General features: G+C 42.4%; 2 protein-coding genes across 3 annotated transcripts in view; both read right to left on the reverse strand.

Moving 5' to 3' along the window:
* Positions 1-483: 483 nt before the first annotated feature.
* On the reverse strand, positions 484-11,646 carry LOC122420598 (zinc finger protein 665-like). 2 transcript variants are annotated; one of them, XM_043435885.1, is made up of 5 exons: positions 11,465-11,646; positions 9,746-9,833; positions 8,928-9,025; positions 8,133-8,259; positions 484-2,749 (listed from the first exon to the last, which is right to left on the reverse strand). In XM_043435885.1, the coding sequence occupies exons 3-5, from the start codon at positions 8,991-8,993 to the stop codon at positions 708-710; spliced, it is 2,235 nt and encodes a 744-aa protein (XP_043291820.1). In that variant the 5' UTR covers positions 8,994-9,025; positions 9,746-9,833; positions 11,465-11,646; the 3' UTR covers positions 484-707. The 2 variants fall into 2 exon arrangements, with proteins under 2 accessions (XP_043291820.1, XP_043291821.1); XM_043435886.1 differs by lacking the exon at positions 8,928-9,025.
* Positions 11,647-15,170: 3,524 nt separating this feature from the next.
* LOC122420579 (zinc finger protein 420-like) overlaps positions 15,171-19,225 on the reverse strand; it is a 114,802-nt gene continuing 110,747 nt past the window's right edge. Inside the window, exon 7 of the mRNA XM_043435826.1 lies at positions 15,171-19,222. Within this exon, the coding sequence (XP_043291761.1) occupies positions 18,135-19,222 (1,088 nt within the window). The 3' untranslated portion in view covers positions 15,171-18,134. The remainder of the gene's footprint in view (positions 19,223-19,225) is intronic.

Here is a 19,225-nt window from a genome sequence, read left to right on the forward strand (position 1 = left end):
TGAGCTCTTGGAGCAAAGGAAGAGATCTCCTCTAACTGCCCCAACCGCCTGCCTCAGGGCATGTGTTCTCTCCTCAGTATTGACTATGAATAGCCTGAACCCACCTCTGGCTGTTGGTGCCTAAAAGCCAACTCCACTCTGTGTTAAACCTTTTTATGCACTCGACCATCTTTAAAGGGCTTCCCTGGTGGCATGGATGGTAAAGAATCGGCCTGCAATGCGGGAGACCTGGATTCTAATCCCTAGGTTGGGAAGATCCCCTAGAGGAGGGTATGGCAACCCACTCCAGTATTCTTGCCTGAGGAATCCAAAAGAGCCTGGCGATCTACAGTCCACGGGCTTGTAAATAGTTGGACACAACTGAGCGACTGAGCAGAACCACAAAGGTATACATTTTAGACAAAGCTGATCACAGGCATCATATTTATATGGTTTCTCTCTAGTAAGAATTTTGTTAACATTCCAGAAGGCTTAAACTTTGGGTAACCTTTGCCAAAATTTTATTTGTGTGGTTTCTCTCAAAGATGTACATTCTGCCACCAAATGAATGTTAGGCACAGTTACAGGCTTTGTCACATACTGTATGTTTTAAATGATTTCTCTCCTTGAGGGAGTCTCTGATTTTAAAGTCTGACTACCTACATACATTTTATCTCAATCATATTTGTAAGATTTCTATTATTAATTTTTCAATGATGCCCAAAGCTTCACCTTTTAATAAAAGCACTGCCACATAGATTAGGTTTATAATGTTTCTTTTCAGTATGTATTTTTTGATGCCTACCCAGGTTTGTAAACTGAGTAAAAGCTCTGCCACACTCATGACATTTGTAAGGTTTCTCGCCAGTATGAATGATCTTATGTCGATTGAGATGTGAACCATCTGTAAAGGCTTTGCCACACTCGTTACATTGATAAGACTTCTCTCCAATATGAGTTCTCTCGTGACGCCAAAGTTGTGAATTTTGGGTAAAAGCCCTATCACATTTATTACATTTATAAGGTCTTTCTCCTGTATGAATTCTCTGATGTGCCACAAGACTTGAATGCTGGATAAAAGCCTTGCCACATAAACTGCATTTGAGTTCTCCCGTGAGAGTTTTCTCATGACTGCATAGTTGTGAATGTTGGACCAATGCCCTACAGCACACATCATAGTTGTAAGGTTTCTCTTCAGTATGAGTTCTCTCAAGATCCCGAAGCTGCGAACGTTGGGTCAAAGGCTTACCACACACATTGCACTTACTTGGTTTCTTTCCAGTGTGCCTTCTCTGATGCCTACTAAGACTTGAAACTTGGGTAAAAGCTTTGCCACACTCATCACATTTGTGAGGTTTCTCTCCAGTGTGGATGGTCTTATGTTGAGTAAGATTTGAATGTTTTGTAAAGGCTTTGCCACACTCAGTACATACATAAGGTTTCTCCCCAGTATGGATTCTCATATGTTGAGTAAGGATTGACCGCACAGGAAAGGCTTTGCCACATTCATTACATTTGTAAGGTTTCTCACCTGTATGGATTTTCTCATGAATCCAAAGGAGTGAACGTTGAATAAATGACTTACCACATTCTTTACACTTATAAGGTTTCTCCCCAGTGTGCAGCCTCTGATGACTTGCAAGGATTGAATTTCGACTGAAGACCTTGCCACAGACATCACATTTGTATGGTTTCTCTCCTGTATGGATTATCTGATGGTTCCTTAGGGCTGAGTGCACACTAAATGCTTTGCCACACTCGTTACATCCGTAAGGTTTCTCTCCAGTATGCACTACCTTATGTTGAGTAAGATTTGAACGCTTCCTAAAGGCCTTCCCACACTCATTACATCTGTAAGGTTTCTCTCCTGTATGGATTCTCTTATGCTGAGTAAGGCTGGAACGCTTCCTAAAGGCTTTGCCACATTCATTACATTTGTAAGATTTCTCTCCAAAGTGCACTGTCTGATGACTTACAAGGACTGATTTTCGACTGAAGACCTTGCCACAGATATCACAGTCATAGGCTTTCTTTCTCGTATGGATCATCTGATGTCTAGTGAGGTTTGAGCACTGATTAAAGGTTTTGCCACACTCTTTACATTTGTAAGGTTTCTCTCCTGTATGAATTCTCTGATGACACGCAAGGTGTGAATTTCGACTAAACACCTTACCACATACATCACAATTATAAGGTTTCTCTCCTGTATGGATTAGCTGATGTCTGCTGAGGTTTGAGCTGTAAGGAAAGGTTTTGTCACACTCATTACATTTATAAGGTTTCTCCTTGTATGCTTTCTGGTCTTGTGTCAGTATTGGAGGATTAATAAAATCATTCCCATATGGATTAGAAATGTTGGTTTGGACAATAGGAGAAATTGTCTGAAATGGTAAAAATGAGGTGCTACTGTTGCTACTCTTGTCAGCTTGATTAAATTCATTAATTTTCTCTTCACTTTTAAATATACACCATTCATCCTGAAATCTTAATGCAAGCTTATTTTCAATAGGTTTGTTTCCTGGATCGCTTCTACCATGTTGATTTTTTCCATCAGTGAAATTTTCATTATTGTTTACAGGCATTCCTTTGTCATTTCCTTCATTATTTGTCCACTGACACTCAAAGACGTGCATGTTTTCCTGGATTTCCGTGAAGTAAAAATCTCTGATTTCATGACTTTCATATCTTCCCATCATCACTCTCTGGAATACTCCTGTATCACTGTTTGCTTTTGGTTTTAATTTCTTGATCACATGTATATGAGAGACAGCTACAAGATATAAAGAACCATAGGTATCCTATTAATTACAGATGATAAATAAATGTTTCATGTTGAAAATGTGATATTACACCAAAGGCATTACCAATTCTGGACAGTTATAAAACTTCTCAACCGTGACCTTCAAGTTTTCAGACACAACTAAAGAAATAGGATCTTTTATTAAAGAATAATCACATGTAATTCAAGTTAATTTTATGGCAGTCTAGTCACTCAATGACAAAATCACTCACATTGTGCAAACTTAAGTTAGCTCTCAAAGAAAGGGAATTTTCCACTATGACCTCAAAGATCACATACCTTTTGGCAGTAAACATATTGCTGTCTCAAAACTGAGGAGAAAAAACTATTATACATATTTTATGCATAATTACTATACATAAGTAAGTACTAAAGGACAGTCAATGTATTGTAATGCTAAATAATCCAAAACGAGCTTATCTAATAAATAATCTAAATAACTTGCAGTTTAGAATTGCAAAACCACTATAGAACTGAGAAAATAAATCAAAACAATTTATAAGAAAACAAAATATTTATCTTAATACACATTATATATCCACATGTAACCATTGAGAGAAAGCATTTTACAACATTAAGAGGTGGTGTATGTCAGATATGTTGCATAATACATGCTGAAAGATCATCTATAAATCACAATATAAATTGAAAATTATTCCAGTAAACCATGATAAAGTCAGCATAGATAATAAGTCACCATATTATAGAAAATTTTTACTCTGTGGAACTCTAGACATTTCCCCTTAAGAATAAAGAAAGAACTTATATTCTAGAAGGAGCACACGATATGAGAGCTGGGAGTTATGTAGAAATCACTGACTTATGAACTATATGTCAGGAAAATACATAATATTATAAAAAAGAACTGGAAAAAGAAGTCAGAAGTCACAATTATGATTTCATGACTGCAGCTATATCACAGTCAACTAATAGAGAAATTCCCTGTCTATGCACTGCCCTTTAGTTACCCTGTTCACTGGCCCCAAATCATATGTGATACATCTCACGTGCTTTGAGAATTTTTTTTTTTTTGAGAATTTATTAACAAAGGTCAGAGACAACACTGTTGAGAACATGCTGGAAAATAAAAACATAAACAGGAGCTTCCCTGGTGGTGCAGTGGTTAAGAATCCACCCGCAATACAAAGGACACCAGTCTGACCCCAGGGGAGATCCCACCTGCCGTGGAGCAGCTAAGCCCGTGCACCACAGATAACTGAGCCCTGGCTCTACAGCCTGGAAGCTGCAGTTCTGAAGCCCAGGCGCCCTCCGACCACTGTGTTAAAACTACAGACAGCAGACTCACAGGACCTCTGTACCTGACACCAGTGTACACAGCAGGGGACAGAAGGTGGTCTGAACCTGCACCTACAGATCAGAAAACAGGAGTTCCTGAGCACAACTGGCTATTCAGGCAGTGCCCATTATAAAATACTGCATTGACTACCAGGAGCTGAGAAAGAAAGAATTCATGGGAGAGAATAAGAGCTCTAACAGTGAGACGTGGCTATCCCTCCTGGAACTGGTTTTTGAGTCATCAGCCCTGTACATACTGATTTAGGTTCTGTCGGGAGAAAGTTGTTCAGTGGATGAACATGTGTGCATGTGTGCTCAGTTGTGTCCAACTCTTTGCAACCCCCACAGACTGTAGCCCGCCAGTCTCCTCTGTCCATGGGATTTCCCAGAAAAAATAAATAGTGGAGTGGGTTACCATTTTCCTTCTCCAGGGGATCTTCCCAACCCAGGGATTGAACCTGCATCTCTCCTGCACTGGCAGGCGGACTTTTTTTTTTTATCACTGTGCCACCTGGGCTTCCATAGAATTGTACAAGGGTAACTAGAATACTGACCTTGGAAGAAAAGAACTGGCAGGGTCTGAGACTGAACTCAAAGCCTCCCAATACCCAGAGCTGCCCTCAGGAGGAAATGCAAAGCAAAACCACAGTGACATATCACCTTGCATCTAGCAGAATGGCTATCATGAAAAAGTCAAGAGATAGAGAGTGGAGATGATGATATGGAGAAAAGGCAACCCAGTGCAATGTTGGTGGGAATGTAAATTGGTGCAGCCACCATGGAAAAAAGAGTATGTAGAATTCCTCAAAATATTAAAAAAGAAAAAAAAGAAGGACTACCATAAGATATAGCAATCTCACTTCTGGGTATACACTGAAAGGAAATGAAAGCACTCTCTCAGAGAGATATTTGCACTGCTCTGTTGTTGCAGCATTATTTACTGACATTTACAAGACATGAAAAAAAGCTAAGTGTCCAACAGTGTGTAAAGAAATTTTAAAATGTTATACATACAATGGAATATTATTCAGCAAAAAAAAAAAAGTAAATCCTGCTATCTGTACCAACACAGACAGACCTTCAGGGCATTATGCTAAGTGAAAGAAGTCAGGAGAGAAATACAAATACATTATGACCTCACTTATATCACATATATATGGAATCTTAAAAACAAAAGCCAAATGATTAGAAAAAGGGAGTAGAAGAGTGATTGCAGGGGCAGGGGATCGGCAGTTTCAGTTATAAGGTGAATATGTTCAGGAGATCTAATATACACCATGGTGACTACTATTAACAATACTGTCTTATATACCCAAACTAGACAGACATTAAATGATGTTCTCACCACACACCCACAGCCACCCACACACACACAAATTGTAATTATGTGAATTGATGGATGTGTTAAGTGTGCTCTGGTAATTATTTAGTAATATATGTATATCACATCATCACTCTGTACACTTTATATTTATACCATGTTACATGGATTGAAGTGAAGTGAAAGTCACTCCGTCGTGTCCAACTCTTTGCGACACCATGGACTATACAGTCCCTGGAATTCTCCAGGCCAGAATACTGAAGTGGGTAGCCTTTCCCTTCTCCAGGGAATCTTCCTAACCCAGGGATCAAACTCAGGTCTCCCGCATTACAGGCGGATTGTTTACCAGCTAAGCCACAAGTGAAGCCCAAGAATACTGGAGTGGATAGCCTATCCCTTCTCCAGCGGATCTTTCCAATCCAGGAATTGAACTGGGGTCTCCTGCATTGCAGGTGGATTCTTTACCAGCTGACCCATCAGAACTCATGCTATGGTTTGTGTCCACATGTGGATTACATGTCAATAAATCTGGGAAAAAGGAAAATACAAAGGAATGCACAAAAGAGATCCCGGTTGACCATGTGAATAACAAATTTAAAACAAACAAGAAAGAGAGAGAGAAAGGAAGAAAAGATTGGGGAAAAAAGATCTTAGAAGAACAAAACAGAGAAGGAAGAAAAAGATTAAAGGATTTAGAGAATAAAAAAACTACAAGCACAAAATTCAAAGTTGGTTCTTTGAAAAGAAAGACAAAATTTACACTCAGCAAGATTAAGAAAAAAATCAGAAGACTCAAATAGCTAAAGTCGGAAATGAAAGAGGGAATATTACAGCTGATCACAACTGATTCTACAGAAATCAGAAGGATTATAAGAGGATACCATGAGCAATTCTGGGCTTCCAAGGTGGCACTAGTGGTAAAAGAACCCATCTGCCAATGCATCTGATGGAATCAAGAAAGGGAGACCAACAGAAAAAGACTATCCCATTCTCCTCAGTCAAGGAAGCAAAGAATTCTCAGGAGCCAGATGATGGGGTGTAGATGGTGATAAACACTGCCCTGGTCTGTGTGGGAGCTGTTGTAGCACAACTGGAGTGTGAAAAGATAAACTTTACACATTGCAGGACAGAACAACAAGTCAGGGAGGAGAAAATTTTTCTCTGAAAATTCACAAGAAATAACCTTCTGTTTTCCCATAGACATCTCCCATTTGGGGAGAGTTTCCCAAACACTATTAATGGTGCGGTTTCCTCACTGCCCTTCTGACCTGTGTTGGCACCTTTGATACATTCCCATTTGTTTACTTTTTTTTTTTTCTATTTTCACTTCATTCTCTAGAATCTAGAGTTCTTTCCCTTGCTCTAAGATGGAGATAACTTTCAGAAACAGAAATTCGTACTTATAAAAAGAAAAGAACAGCCTTCCCTAGGTGGTGCAGTGGATAAGAATCTGCCTGCCGATGCAGGGGACACAGGTTCAATCCCAGGTTCAGGAAGATCCTACATTCCTTGGAGCAACTGTGCCCTTGCACCACAACTATCGAACCTGAGATCTAGAGCCCATGAGCCGCCACTACTGAAGCCCACTTGCCCTAGAGCCTGTGCTTTGCAATAAGAGAAGCCATTTCTTTCTGGGGATGTGCTGGTCCCCAGTCTGCCCGGGCCCGCAGGGATGGCTCTGGGGGCTTGGGAAAGTCAAACTGCCAAGACTCAAAGCGGCCTCCTTCCCATCTGGGAGTCTGGGTGTCCTCATGCCTCTGGCTTCTCTGTCCCAGTAGGCAGTGCCTAGAGCCCATGGTCCCCGAGAGAGAGCTCTCGGCAGACAAAGCCAGTGGCCGAGCCTTAGCTCTCCCTCCTGGCCTGCCGGCCTGGAGTCCTGTGCCTGGCCTGTCAGTATTTATTGCCTCCATGTATGCCATCCTCTGGGCCCGCTGGCCTGCTGCCTCTGCCCAGGCTCGGTGCCACCATCCCCAGGGGGCCCTCCCTGGACCACCCAGGACAACCGTGGGACCAAGCTTGCACCGCTGGAGCTGCCCCCTCTGCCCGCACCCCACTTGTCAGTGAGGCCCGGGCCTAGAATGCACAGGGTCCTGTCCTTGCTTCTCCTTTTCTGACTGGGAAATAAACTTCCCCTTAAGGGGGGAGAAAAAGAGAAAGAGAGAGAGAAGCCATTTCATTGAGAAACCTGCACAGCACAACGAAGAGTAGCCCCTGCTCGCGACAACTAGAGAAAGCCCGAGCAAAGCAGTCAAGACCTAGTGCAGCCAAAAATAAAGAAAGAATTTAGAAGAAAAGAAAGGAACTCCCAGCTCCTCGCTCAGCTGAGGAGTGAGGACATTACAAGGTGGGGGTCTGGGAAAATACTTTACACGTTCATCTACTGCCTCCTAGAAGGATCTGAATGCAGAGGGAACAGTGTAATATGCAGGTCTGGAGCTCTCTTCCTAGAAGTACTGAATCAAAAGCAGAGGGGGAGAAAACAGGGAATTCAGTATTTCACAAGTTTGCCATTGGACTTTGTAAATATTTAAGCTCTGGAACAACTCCTAGTGTATCATGAAATGTGCAGATTTCTGAAGAAACGGTTAAACTCCTGATGCCAATCATGAAGCTTTGCATGTCTGAGTCAAGGCTTTGAGCTCAGTCAAGTAAAACAGGGGCTCCCAAGAGGCACAGAGGGAAAATGCAGAGATACCCCAGGGCAGATTCCAACTTCTAGAGGGAAGTGATCCTCACCCACAGAGAGCAGGTTCCTGTAGGTCTCCAGCATCACATTCCTGTACAGGGCCCTCTGAGCAGGGTCCAGGCATTCCCACTCCTCCTGAGAGAATTCGACGGCCACATCCTTGAAGGTCAAATGTCCCTGAAATGAAAAATATATCTCACTGAGGGACTACGAGGAGAGTTCTTATCTTCACACAAAATGAAAAGGAGAGAGGATCAATTGGGTTGGAGAATGGGTTTTGACAGATTCCAGTACAGGCATTTTGAGCAAGTTATGTGCCTTGAATTTTAATTTCTTTGCTTCTGTAAGAGAATATGATATCCTCCAAATCAGTGTGGATGACTGATTTCTGTGGACAATACATGAAATATACAAGCAAAAATGAAACATAGGTTGGCTACACAGGAGAGTCAGATATTCTGTTGTACACACTGAGTGGGATTCAATATGCAGATGAGCTAGTGAATGGTGTCCTGAGACGAAAAAGTCCACAGTAGCTTTACAAAAAGATTGGGATCTTAACATTGAGATGAGGATAACAAGAGAAATGACGAAAAATGTTTGAATACTTCCTATGTGCTAAGCATTACTCTTAATACTTTACGTGTATTGACATTTACTACATGTATTAACATAGAGGGTTCCCTGAGAAAGTTGAAACGAGTACAAGGTGAACATGTGCAAATGCATGATGTGTGTACACATCCACACATAATGTTTCCAATTTTACTCCTATTTAAATTATTAACGTGACAGTGTTAAAAAATTAAGATATAATCTCAATTGCTAAAAAGTAAAAAACTTACTATGAAATGATGATGTCTTTTTTTTTGATGATGTCTTTTATAAAAGTCATGAACTTGCACATCCATGCATGTACACACACATGTAAATATCCAATTCACTAAAATGAGAGTAGCTATTTCAGCATATTTTGGGTAAGTTTTTAAATTATCATTTTTACTTAATGTAGTTCAGCATCTCTGGGACAAGGAAAATGTTCTAATCTTACATAATTTAGTTCGTCAACATTATTCTATAGTAGGTTAGCAAAGAACCAGTACAAGCATGAACAAATATATAATACTTCAATCTCTGTAAAATACATATAACTCAAAATGCAAATATAATTTTATCCATTTAAATCCAGATAAGTAACTATTAACAAAAGCCAGAGTTTGTTTATTCCACTAATAAAATATTCATTCAAAATTGGAAAGGATATTAGTGGTATACAGGGGCTTCCCTCATAGCTCAGTTGGTAAAGAATCTGCCTGCAATGCAGGAGACCCGGGTTTGATCCCTGGGTTGGGAAGATCCCCTGGAGAAGGAAATGGCTACCCACTCCAGTAGTTTTGCTTAGAGAATCCCATAGACAGAGGAGCCTGGCAGGCTAGTCAATGGGATCGCAAGAGTCCAAGAGTCGGACACGACTTAGCAACTAAACCACCATTAGTGGTATACATTAAAATAGTAGGGTTGAAAAGTTCTTGAATTACAAATTGAAAAAAAAAAAGCCTTTTATTGAGCAAGAACATACTTAACCATCAGAGAAGACTGGTAATTCTGAAGCAGGGCATTTTGGAAGGACTGACAAAACAATCAACTAAGAATATGACTTCACCTGAGAAAGAGCCATTCTTGAGCTCTTTTCTTTCTTCTTCTGCCTCCTCTGGATTTCTTCCTCAGAGGTGAGTCTTTCAAGGTCAATCCTGAAAGTTTAAAACAGGCTGTTTAAGGCTTAGAATCAACATCCCCTTTCCTGCGCCACAACCACACACACAGGGAAGACCTCACCATACCGAACAGACAGTCCTCTGCTGCCCACTGTCACAAAAGGTGCGTGTAGGCACCCGCCAGGACTAAGGCACCCGTCTTCCTGCACAAAGCACTTCCACAGGCTCAGCCCAGGACCTGTTCTAACATCATCACAGGAATACATTTCCCTCTGCCAAATCTACTGCCTTCATTCTTCCACAGGTGAGATCATGTTACTCAATTCAACCCGTGCATGCACAACTCAGCTTCAGCATCTGTGTGTCCCAGGAAACCTGAGCTAAGATGCTATGGTACCCACACCATTTCATGCAGCCCACACCATCCATAAACCCACTTGCAGATGCTCCAGCCAGAACAGCAACATCCTTTGCGAACAGTTTCGTACACCCTGTGATCCCACAACTATGCCTGGGAGACACACACACACACAATTCACTGGGCTCATCCAGAGGCCTACACTTGCTCCCACAACTCTCCTGCAGACCTTGACAGGCTCCCCTTCATTTTCTCCATTTCTCCTCTCATGCAGGCATGAACAAACAGAGCTGAAAGGCATAGAGATCTCTGGGCACCGGCATTGTAAAAGGAACGCACAGAAGCTGCAAATCCAAGGACTCTGGGTGTCCAGGAATGGAGACCAAGAAGCTGACCCTTCTGGGAAAAGACTGAAACGGTTAGCTTGGAAATAAGCTCTGCGAGAATGTGCTTATCACGAATAGAGGGGCTCTGTTGGGAGGTTTGAGGTCAATCAGCCCATTCTGCATCACAGGCAGAGAACAGAGAAGACCTGAGGGGACATTCACTTAATACCTCACTATTTTAACAGATCGCATAAAAGGGAAGACAATGGAATATTAGGCTGACTAAACTAGGTTTCAACTGCTAAAAAAAAATCCCTGACATTCTTACCAAGTACTCATTGAAACAGGCCCTCACCCCTCCTCTACTAGGCCATCTGTCCTCACTCATTCTTATTTCCTCCTTAGTTTTCCCAGTTCTCTGTGAACTGCTCTGTCTCGGCGTCTCCTGATCCCCCTCGCCCGCATATCTACAGGGATGTCAACCGAATAAGATGCCCGCCTAGCGGAAGGCAGCATTTTCCAGCGAGAAAGCTGGGTGTCACGCGGCTGACCCATGTCACCTCCCCCGACACGCGGACGGGGAAACGTCACTATGAAGTCCTGCCTGCGCGGCAGAAGGACCGGCCAGACGCGAGGACAGGGGGGCTGGGAGGGAGGGGGTCTCAGGAGTCGGGAGGGCTCCCCAGAATCCCAGGACCGGGGAGAGGACGCGCGCGGCCTCTCCGGGAGCGGGGGCCGGCGCGGCCTCCAGGGCGAGGTTAGGGGGGACGAGGAAAGGAAGGAGGAGCGGAGAGCGAAGTCGGGGAAGAGGGCTTTACGCGGCTCAGCGGGGGGCCGCGGTCAGTAAAGGGTTTTAAGCAGGAACATACAGCGAAGTAGAAAACCAAAGGGGGAAAAAAATAAAGCAAAGGCACCGAACTAGCCTCAGAGCGATTTGAAACGCAGAGGGAAACGCCCCCTGTGACGGCGACGTCTGGACTTACGCGGCACGGAGGGGTAGGTGCGGTGATTTTCAGGTCCCTAGTGACTCCCACACCCCGAGGAAAGGTTGGGCGCGCGGCTATGAAGCGCAAATTTACACGAAAAACAAGAAACAACGCGCCGCACTATGACCTTCCCTCCACGATCTTCGCTTCCGGGTCCGTTACCAGCTGCGCACGCGCGAACTCGGAGGCACGGCGGCGGGGGCGGGGCCTGGGCGGAGCGCGGCCGGAGAGGGGAGGGGCGTGGGACCCAGGTCCGCGCGGGGCGGGCGAGAAGACGGGGAAGGGGCGGGGCCTGCGCGTCCCGCCGCGTCGCCGCGAAGGCGTAGCTCTCTGGGTTAGAAACGCTTGAGAAGGGAGGTGGGAGGGGGGATCGGGATTGGGAATACATGTAAATCCATGGCTGATTCATATCAATGTATGACAGAACCCACTGGAAAAAAAAAAAAAGAAACGCTTGAGAATCTTTTCAGTCTGTTGATGCATCGTTGCTCCCTGCTAAGAGATTAAGTCTCTCCATCTAAAGGAAATCACTCCTGAATATTCATTGGAAGGACTGATGCTGAGCTGAAACTCCAATACTTAGGCCACCTGATGTGAAGACCTGACTCATTTGACCCCGATGCTGGGAAAGATTGAAGGCGGGAGAAGAAGGGGACGACAGAGGATGAGATGGGTGGATGGCATCACAGACACGATGGAAACTCCGGGAGTCGGTGATGAACAGGGAGGCCTGGCGTGCTGCAGTCCGTTGGGTCGCAAAGAGTCGGACATGACTGAGCGACTGAACTGAAGATGTTTTCCTCTTACATTGAAAACGGTTTAAGTCAAAAGCTTGTTTGTGCCAGTCAGTAGGTTGCACCGAGTCCTGTGAGACTGAAGCAGTTCAGTGGTCTGGGATCTCGGCGAAGGATCTGTATGTGGTGGTGGTTAGATCCAGAAACATGTCCTGCTGTTGGATTTAATTTAAGCAGTCTACAGTTGTTCTATACAAACTTGAATGTGAAATAAAAGCTCTGCCTGCATAGAAGTAGCTATTTTACACTGACATCCTACAGAACAGCATTTCGGCTTCTATTCCCTATTCTAGTAGGAGGCCAACTTGGCATTCTGCTCTGTTCCAGAGACTCATAGCCACAAGACTGATCAAAGAATTTTTCACATATTGATAAATAGGCAAGTCATTCTGACTTATACTTCAGTTAACCTGAATTTTATGCTAAGATAGCCTGTTTGTGTCCCTTTTCCTGTGGAGGGAAAAGTCCAGTTCTTCCTGTGTGTTTCTTCGCTCTATGTCTCCTTTACCCTTAAACGACTACCACAGTGACAGAGAACACTCCACTTCTGACACTTCCAATCAACAAGGAAGTGGGTGTTTTTTTCCACAAGCAATTGCATGCGACACCAGCTGGGTGTCCTACAATTCAACTCAACCTCAACACTTATCCGATATAGCATCAGATCCCACACATCCCACAAATCTGCCCCTCCCCTGTCCCCACTCCACTCCCCCCACAACACATTTCAGGTGCCAGTCAAAAGTCCAGGTTGTCACCTCTGCTTCTGACCAGCTGGCTTTAGATTGGGGTTTCCAAACCCCCCTTTTTCGGTTCATACAAAAGTATATACACAGCCGGTGTATATACGGCTGCATCTAAGTCCTGAAAAAAAAAAAATCTAACTGGAAGTCCCAAAGTTTAAATATCTCCAGTGGAAATTTACTATCACACCCCACCAAGCCACACATCAGTTGTAACTAGTCCTCAGTCATTGTAAATGTTCCTGTCCTAGCAATTTTCTCCTAGTTTTTCCACCCAATGGCCCTTCTCCATTTGCATGACACTTCAATTAATGACTGATTCTTCTCAAATATAACCTTATCATAGGGCATTCTTTGTCTTTTTTTTCCCCCCATAGGGCATTCTTTGAACCCACTGTTTAAATCAGGACTCTCACTCTATAATAGTACATGCACACCTCACTGTATTTATCACCATCCTGTTTTATTATTGCTGACTTCCCTTACAGAATATAAGCTAGTTGAAGATGGTCATTGATTCCCTGCTGTATCATGAGTGATTAGACTTGTTCCTCATTGATAGAATGAGTGAATGCATTTTATCACTACAAAGAAGAATGCTGCTGCAATGCATAGGTTTACAGATTAGTGGGTTGTCATCAGGTAAAACTCAAATTATATTTGTGGCACTGAAACGGAGCTGGACTCTGTGATCCTTGCCCCCTCCCCCGCCCCATGTCTTCTGCCTGCCTTTTGCCTGTGGAACACTTTAGTCAAAGAATAAGTTTAATCAGAAAAGTGAGAAATGCTTAAACAATGGAAAGAGACTAAATAATAATAATGTAGTCATTAAGCATAGTCAAGGACCTTCAGTTCTTTCTCAAGGGCTGTAGGTAATATTCTGAGCCATATCCTGTGAGCTGTCCTATAGATACCAAAACCCCAGGTGGAGGCGTTAACTACAAGATGGCCAGACTGTACCCAGGACTTGAGCTGCCACAATTCCAAGAATTGGCAGCAAAGAAAAGGAAACAAGTGCACCCCAGAACTAAAGATTAACTGTACCTAAAACTACCAAGATGATACTGCTAGTCAGACCAGTGATGACTAATATGAAGATGACTGTTAGAGACGACTGTGCTACTTCTGCATGTAACCTGCCTCCCCCCACACACTCTGTCTATAAAAGCTCTCAGCCCCTGCTTGTCAGGGGCAGGGTGGGGAGTCAGCCTTTGGACAGATGTCCACCACCCTCCCCCACAGCTGCCAGCATCTGAAATTAACTTTCCTTTTCCCCAACCTGGCCGGTTTACTGGCTTTCCAGCGGAAGCTGCCAGACCCCCCACGCATACCTTTTGGTAACAGCATCCAATTCTTTACTCCCATACCATACAAGGTAACATTCTGAACATCTGTGATAAATTGTCATGCTATTTTGTTTGTACGGTTAATTTTCTCGTGGACAAATACTGTGACAGAGGTAACACAAACATCAAAGAGAGATACTACTTTTATTTCAGTAAACTCAGGATCAGTATCTCATTTTACTATCAGTTTGTTCAGATCATATATGATCTTTTCAATTCAAGCCAAATTAAAAAAAAAAAAAAACAAAAACACCAGACCATTACAAAGTTCCCTCAAGGTCCCTGCCTAGGGAATTTTTTTTTTTAAACATTTATTTATTTGGCTGCATTGGGTCTTAGTTGTGGCATGTGGGATTTTCATTGCATCATGCAACATCTTTCATTGTGGCACATGGGCTCCAGAGCGTGCAGGCTCAGTAGCTGCAGTGCTCAGGCTTAGTTGCTCCATGGCATGTGGGACCTTAGTTCCCTGACCAGGGATCGAACCTGCATCCCCTGAACTGCAAGGCAGATTATTAACCACTGGGACACCAGAGAAGTCCTCTGCCTAGGGAATGTTAAACCATACTCCCTCCGAGGACTCCAAGTCCTGAGAAAAAGCAGCTAGAATAAAACTCAGGACATCATTTAAAGCACTGATGTCTGAATATCAGGAAAAATCACTAAGTACCCAAGAAACACCAAGAAGTGGGCGGAGCTCAAAGGATATACGGTGGTACCAAGCTTGGGTTTGGGATGGACTCCAGGGTCCTCTGGTAGGTGTCCCTGATAGCCTACTGACTATAAGAAAGTATGAACAAAAATTCCACTAACAATCAAGAAAGAAAAAGGGAATTTTATTTGAGCCAAGCTGAGAATTATAACTTGGGAGACTCTCATAAAGCTCTGAGAACTGTTCTGCCTATTAGAAGTCGAAGACACAGTTGTATATACATTTTCAAGATAAAGGATAGTTCATCAAAATGACATGCTGATCATTTTTCATAAACTTCACCAAGGACATACAGTCCAGGTAACCACGTACAAAGCAAGCAGTTAAGTCACCATGACCTCTCACAGAGTTGAGAAAGAACACTACTCTTTTTAAAAAATATCTAATTAATATTTATTTGGCCAGGTCTTAGTTGCAGCATGGGGCATCTAGTTCCCTGACCAGGGATCAAACCCAGACCCCCTGCATTGGGAGTTCAGTCTTAGCCACTGGACCACTAGGGAAGATCCTAGAACACTAGTGTCAGAAATAAAAAAGTAAGTTGACCTTTACGGTCGAGGAGGCACTCCCACCTCTGAGGAGCTGTGGTTTATGCGTAACGCAGATGCACACTGCACATTCGGGAGAGAGGAAGCACAAGCAAACAGAAATGTATGTTTTTTTCTTGTCTTAAAATATGAATTTTATTAAAATATGAACTCCAAGCATACACAAGAGATTGCTATTTTATCTTTATTTCTGAAATTTCATCTCCTAGTAATTTTTACATGTTCACCATATCTTGTCACTTCATGTAAAGCTTCAAGTGCACACACACAAAAAGGTATGTAGGAATATAATCATATGGTGTATATTTACAACCAAGAAGGCAGATTTCAGGAGGCTGAGTCTGAAATTGTAGTTACAATATTTTCATTATAGCTAGAAAAAATCTGTAGCTTGTAGCTCCAGAAATAATCTGGAGTTTGTAACCCCAATGTAAATTATGAATATATATCTATTTCAAATACTTTGTTTAAATCTAATTTGAAAAGAAATTTTCACAGATGCCATTCAACCTAGAGAACATGATGATAGATACTTAAGGGTCATTATTATGAAGCCCCCAATGCAGTGGGATATGCTTGCATTAATAGAAGGCACACGATTCACTAAGGATTACAAAAAACATTGGGTCTCCCTACTGGCTCAGATGGTAAAGAATCTGCCTTGCACTGCAGGAGACCTGGGTTCAATCCCTGGGTTGGGAAGATCCCCTGTAGAAGGGAATGGCTTACCCCCTCCAATATTCTTGCCTGGAAAATCCCATGGACAGAGGAACCTGGTGGTCTATAGTACATGGGGTCACAAAGAATCAGACACGACTGAGCAACTAACACTATAAAAAGAAGATTACACTTTACTTACTTGAATATGAGAAGCATGATACATTCTAATAAATAAAATGGTATCAAAATGCAATTCTAGAGGCCAAATCTGCAGCCTTCACAGATACTCTACTCTGATTCTTTTGATGACTGTCCTCTGTAACACTGTCCCTTTGGTTTCCAAAAATGAGACTAATTTTGAATATTTTATATATACAGTAGCTATTCCCCTTCAACAAACAGGGAGACCATTGTTCCACCCCCAATTTTTTCTCCCACATATGCAATCCCTGAATTGACTTAGCATGCATGCACACAGTGGATAATACATTGTTTCAGGTGTACTACATAACTATTTAGCTCCTCCATACAGGATGAAATAATCACCCCAGTAAGTCTAGTAGCCATCTGTCCCCGTACAGAGTTACTATCACTGACTATACTCTTTATTTTATATATTACACACTACACTTCATTATGTAACTGTAGACCTCTACCTCTTAAACCTCTCCTACTTCCCACACAAGGGCTTCCCTGGTGACTCAGATAGTAAAGAGTCTGCCTGAAGTGCAGGAGACTGGGGTTCCATCCCTGGGTCAGGAAGATTCCCCTGGAAAAAGAAATGGCAACCCACGCTAATATCCTTGCCTGGAAAATTCCATGGAGGAGCCTGCCGTGCTACTGTCCATGGGGTTGCAAACAGTTGGACACAACTGAGCGCCTTCGCTTTCACTTTCTTACTTTCTTTCACTTCACACACACCTGCCCTTCTGGCAACCATATTATTTGTTCTATGTATGAGACTATTTTCCTTTTGTTTTCTAAATTCCACATATAAGTGAAATCATGTGTTGTGTCATTCTCTGACTTATTGCACCCAGCCAAATACCCTGTAGAGTTGTGTATGGTACTGGAAATGGCAAGATTTTGGTTTTTTCCACAACGAATATTCCACTTTATGTGTGTATATATATGGCTGTGTGTGTATGTATATATATATTTTTTCCCTTTATTTATTTTCTTTATTGATTCACCTATTGGTGGACTTTTGGTAGCTTTCTTACCTTGGCTATTTTGTTAAAAAAAATTTTTTTTTTTAATATGGACCATTTTAAAAGTCTTTATTGAATTTGTTACAATATTCTTTCTGTTTTATGTTTTGTTCTTTTGGCCTTAAGGCATGTGGGATTACCTCCCTGACCAGGGATTGAACCCATACCTCCTACAATGGAATTGCAGATTCTAAGCCACTAGACCACGAGGGAAGTCCCCTACCTTGGCTATTATAAATAATGGTACAATCAACAACAAAGTGCATATATTTTCTGAATGAGCATTTCTGTTTTCTCTAGGTAAATAACTAGATGTGCAACTGCTGGATTATATGGCAGCTCTATTTTTAATTTTTTGAGGAGTGGCCATAGTTTGCCATAGTAGCTACCAATTTACAATCCTACCAAAAGTGCTTGAGGTTCCCTTTTCTCATCTTCACCAACACTGTGACTTTTCCTTTCGATGACAATCCATTCTGACAAGTGTGAGGTAGTATCTCATTGTGGTTTTGATTTGAATTTCCCTGATGATTAGTGATGCTGTGCATCGTATCATGTACCTATTGGCCATCTGTATGTCTCCTCCATGATGGAGTCTCTCAACCTGAGTAGGGCTTGAATACTTGCACAAGTTTTGTGTCAGGCATTACATTTTAAGGTTTCTTTCTACTATGAATTGTCAGATGATCCCCAAAGCTCAAGTTCTGAATAAAAGCACTGCCACATGTGTTGGATTTATGTCTGTTTTCAGTATGCATTTTTTGATGCCTACTAAGGCTTGCAAATTGGGTATAAGCTCTGCCACATTCATGACATTTGTAAGGTTTCTCTCCAGTATGGATGGTTTTATGTTGAGTAAGGTATGAACGCATTGTGAAAGCTTTACCACACTCATTACATTTGTAAGGTTTCTCTCCAGTGTGAGTTCTCTCGTGACCCCAAAGTTGGGAACGTTGGATAAAGGCCTTATCACAGTCTTTACATTTGTAAGATTTTTCTCCTGTATGAATTCTCTGATGTGCCATAAGGCTTGAACGTTGGGTAAATCCCTTGCCACACACATTACATTTGTGTGGTTTCTCTCCAGTATGAATTCTCTCATGACCCCAAAGTTGTGAAAGTTCAATAAAAGCCTTACCACACACATTACACTTGTGTGGTTTCTCTCCAGTGTGCATTTTCTGATGTCGACTAAGGCGTGAAAATTGGGTAAAAGCTCTGCCACACTCACTACATTTGTAAGGTTTCTCTCCAGTATGGATTGTCTCGTGTTGAGTAAGATTTGATCTCATGGTAAAGGCTTTGCCACACACAGCACACTTGTACGGTTTCTCTCCAGTATGGATTTTCTTGTGTTTGTTAAGGCTTGACCGCTCAGCAAATGCTTTGCCACATTCATTACATTTGTAAGGTTTCTCACCACTGTGCATTTTCTCATGACTCCAAAGGAGTGAATGCTGGATAAACGCCTTACCACATTCATTACATTTGTAAGGTTTCTCTCCAGTGTGCATCCTCTGATGATTTTCAAGGTGTGAGTTTCTACTAAAGACCTTGCCACAGACATCACATTTATATGGTTTCTCTCCTGTGTGCACTCTCTGATGTGTAGTGAGATTAGAACCCTGGTTAAAGGCTTTGCCACACACATTACATTTGTAAGGTTTCTGTCCAGAGTGAATTCTCCTGTGATTTCTGAGGTTTGAGCTTTTGCTAAAAACCTTCCCACAGTCATTACAGTTGT

This window comes from Cervus canadensis, chromosome 18 (assembly GCF_019320065.1).
Source record: "Cervus canadensis isolate Bull #8, Minnesota chromosome 18, ASM1932006v1, whole genome shotgun sequence".
NCBI lineage: Eukaryota > Metazoa > Chordata > Mammalia > Artiodactyla > Cervidae > Cervus > Cervus canadensis.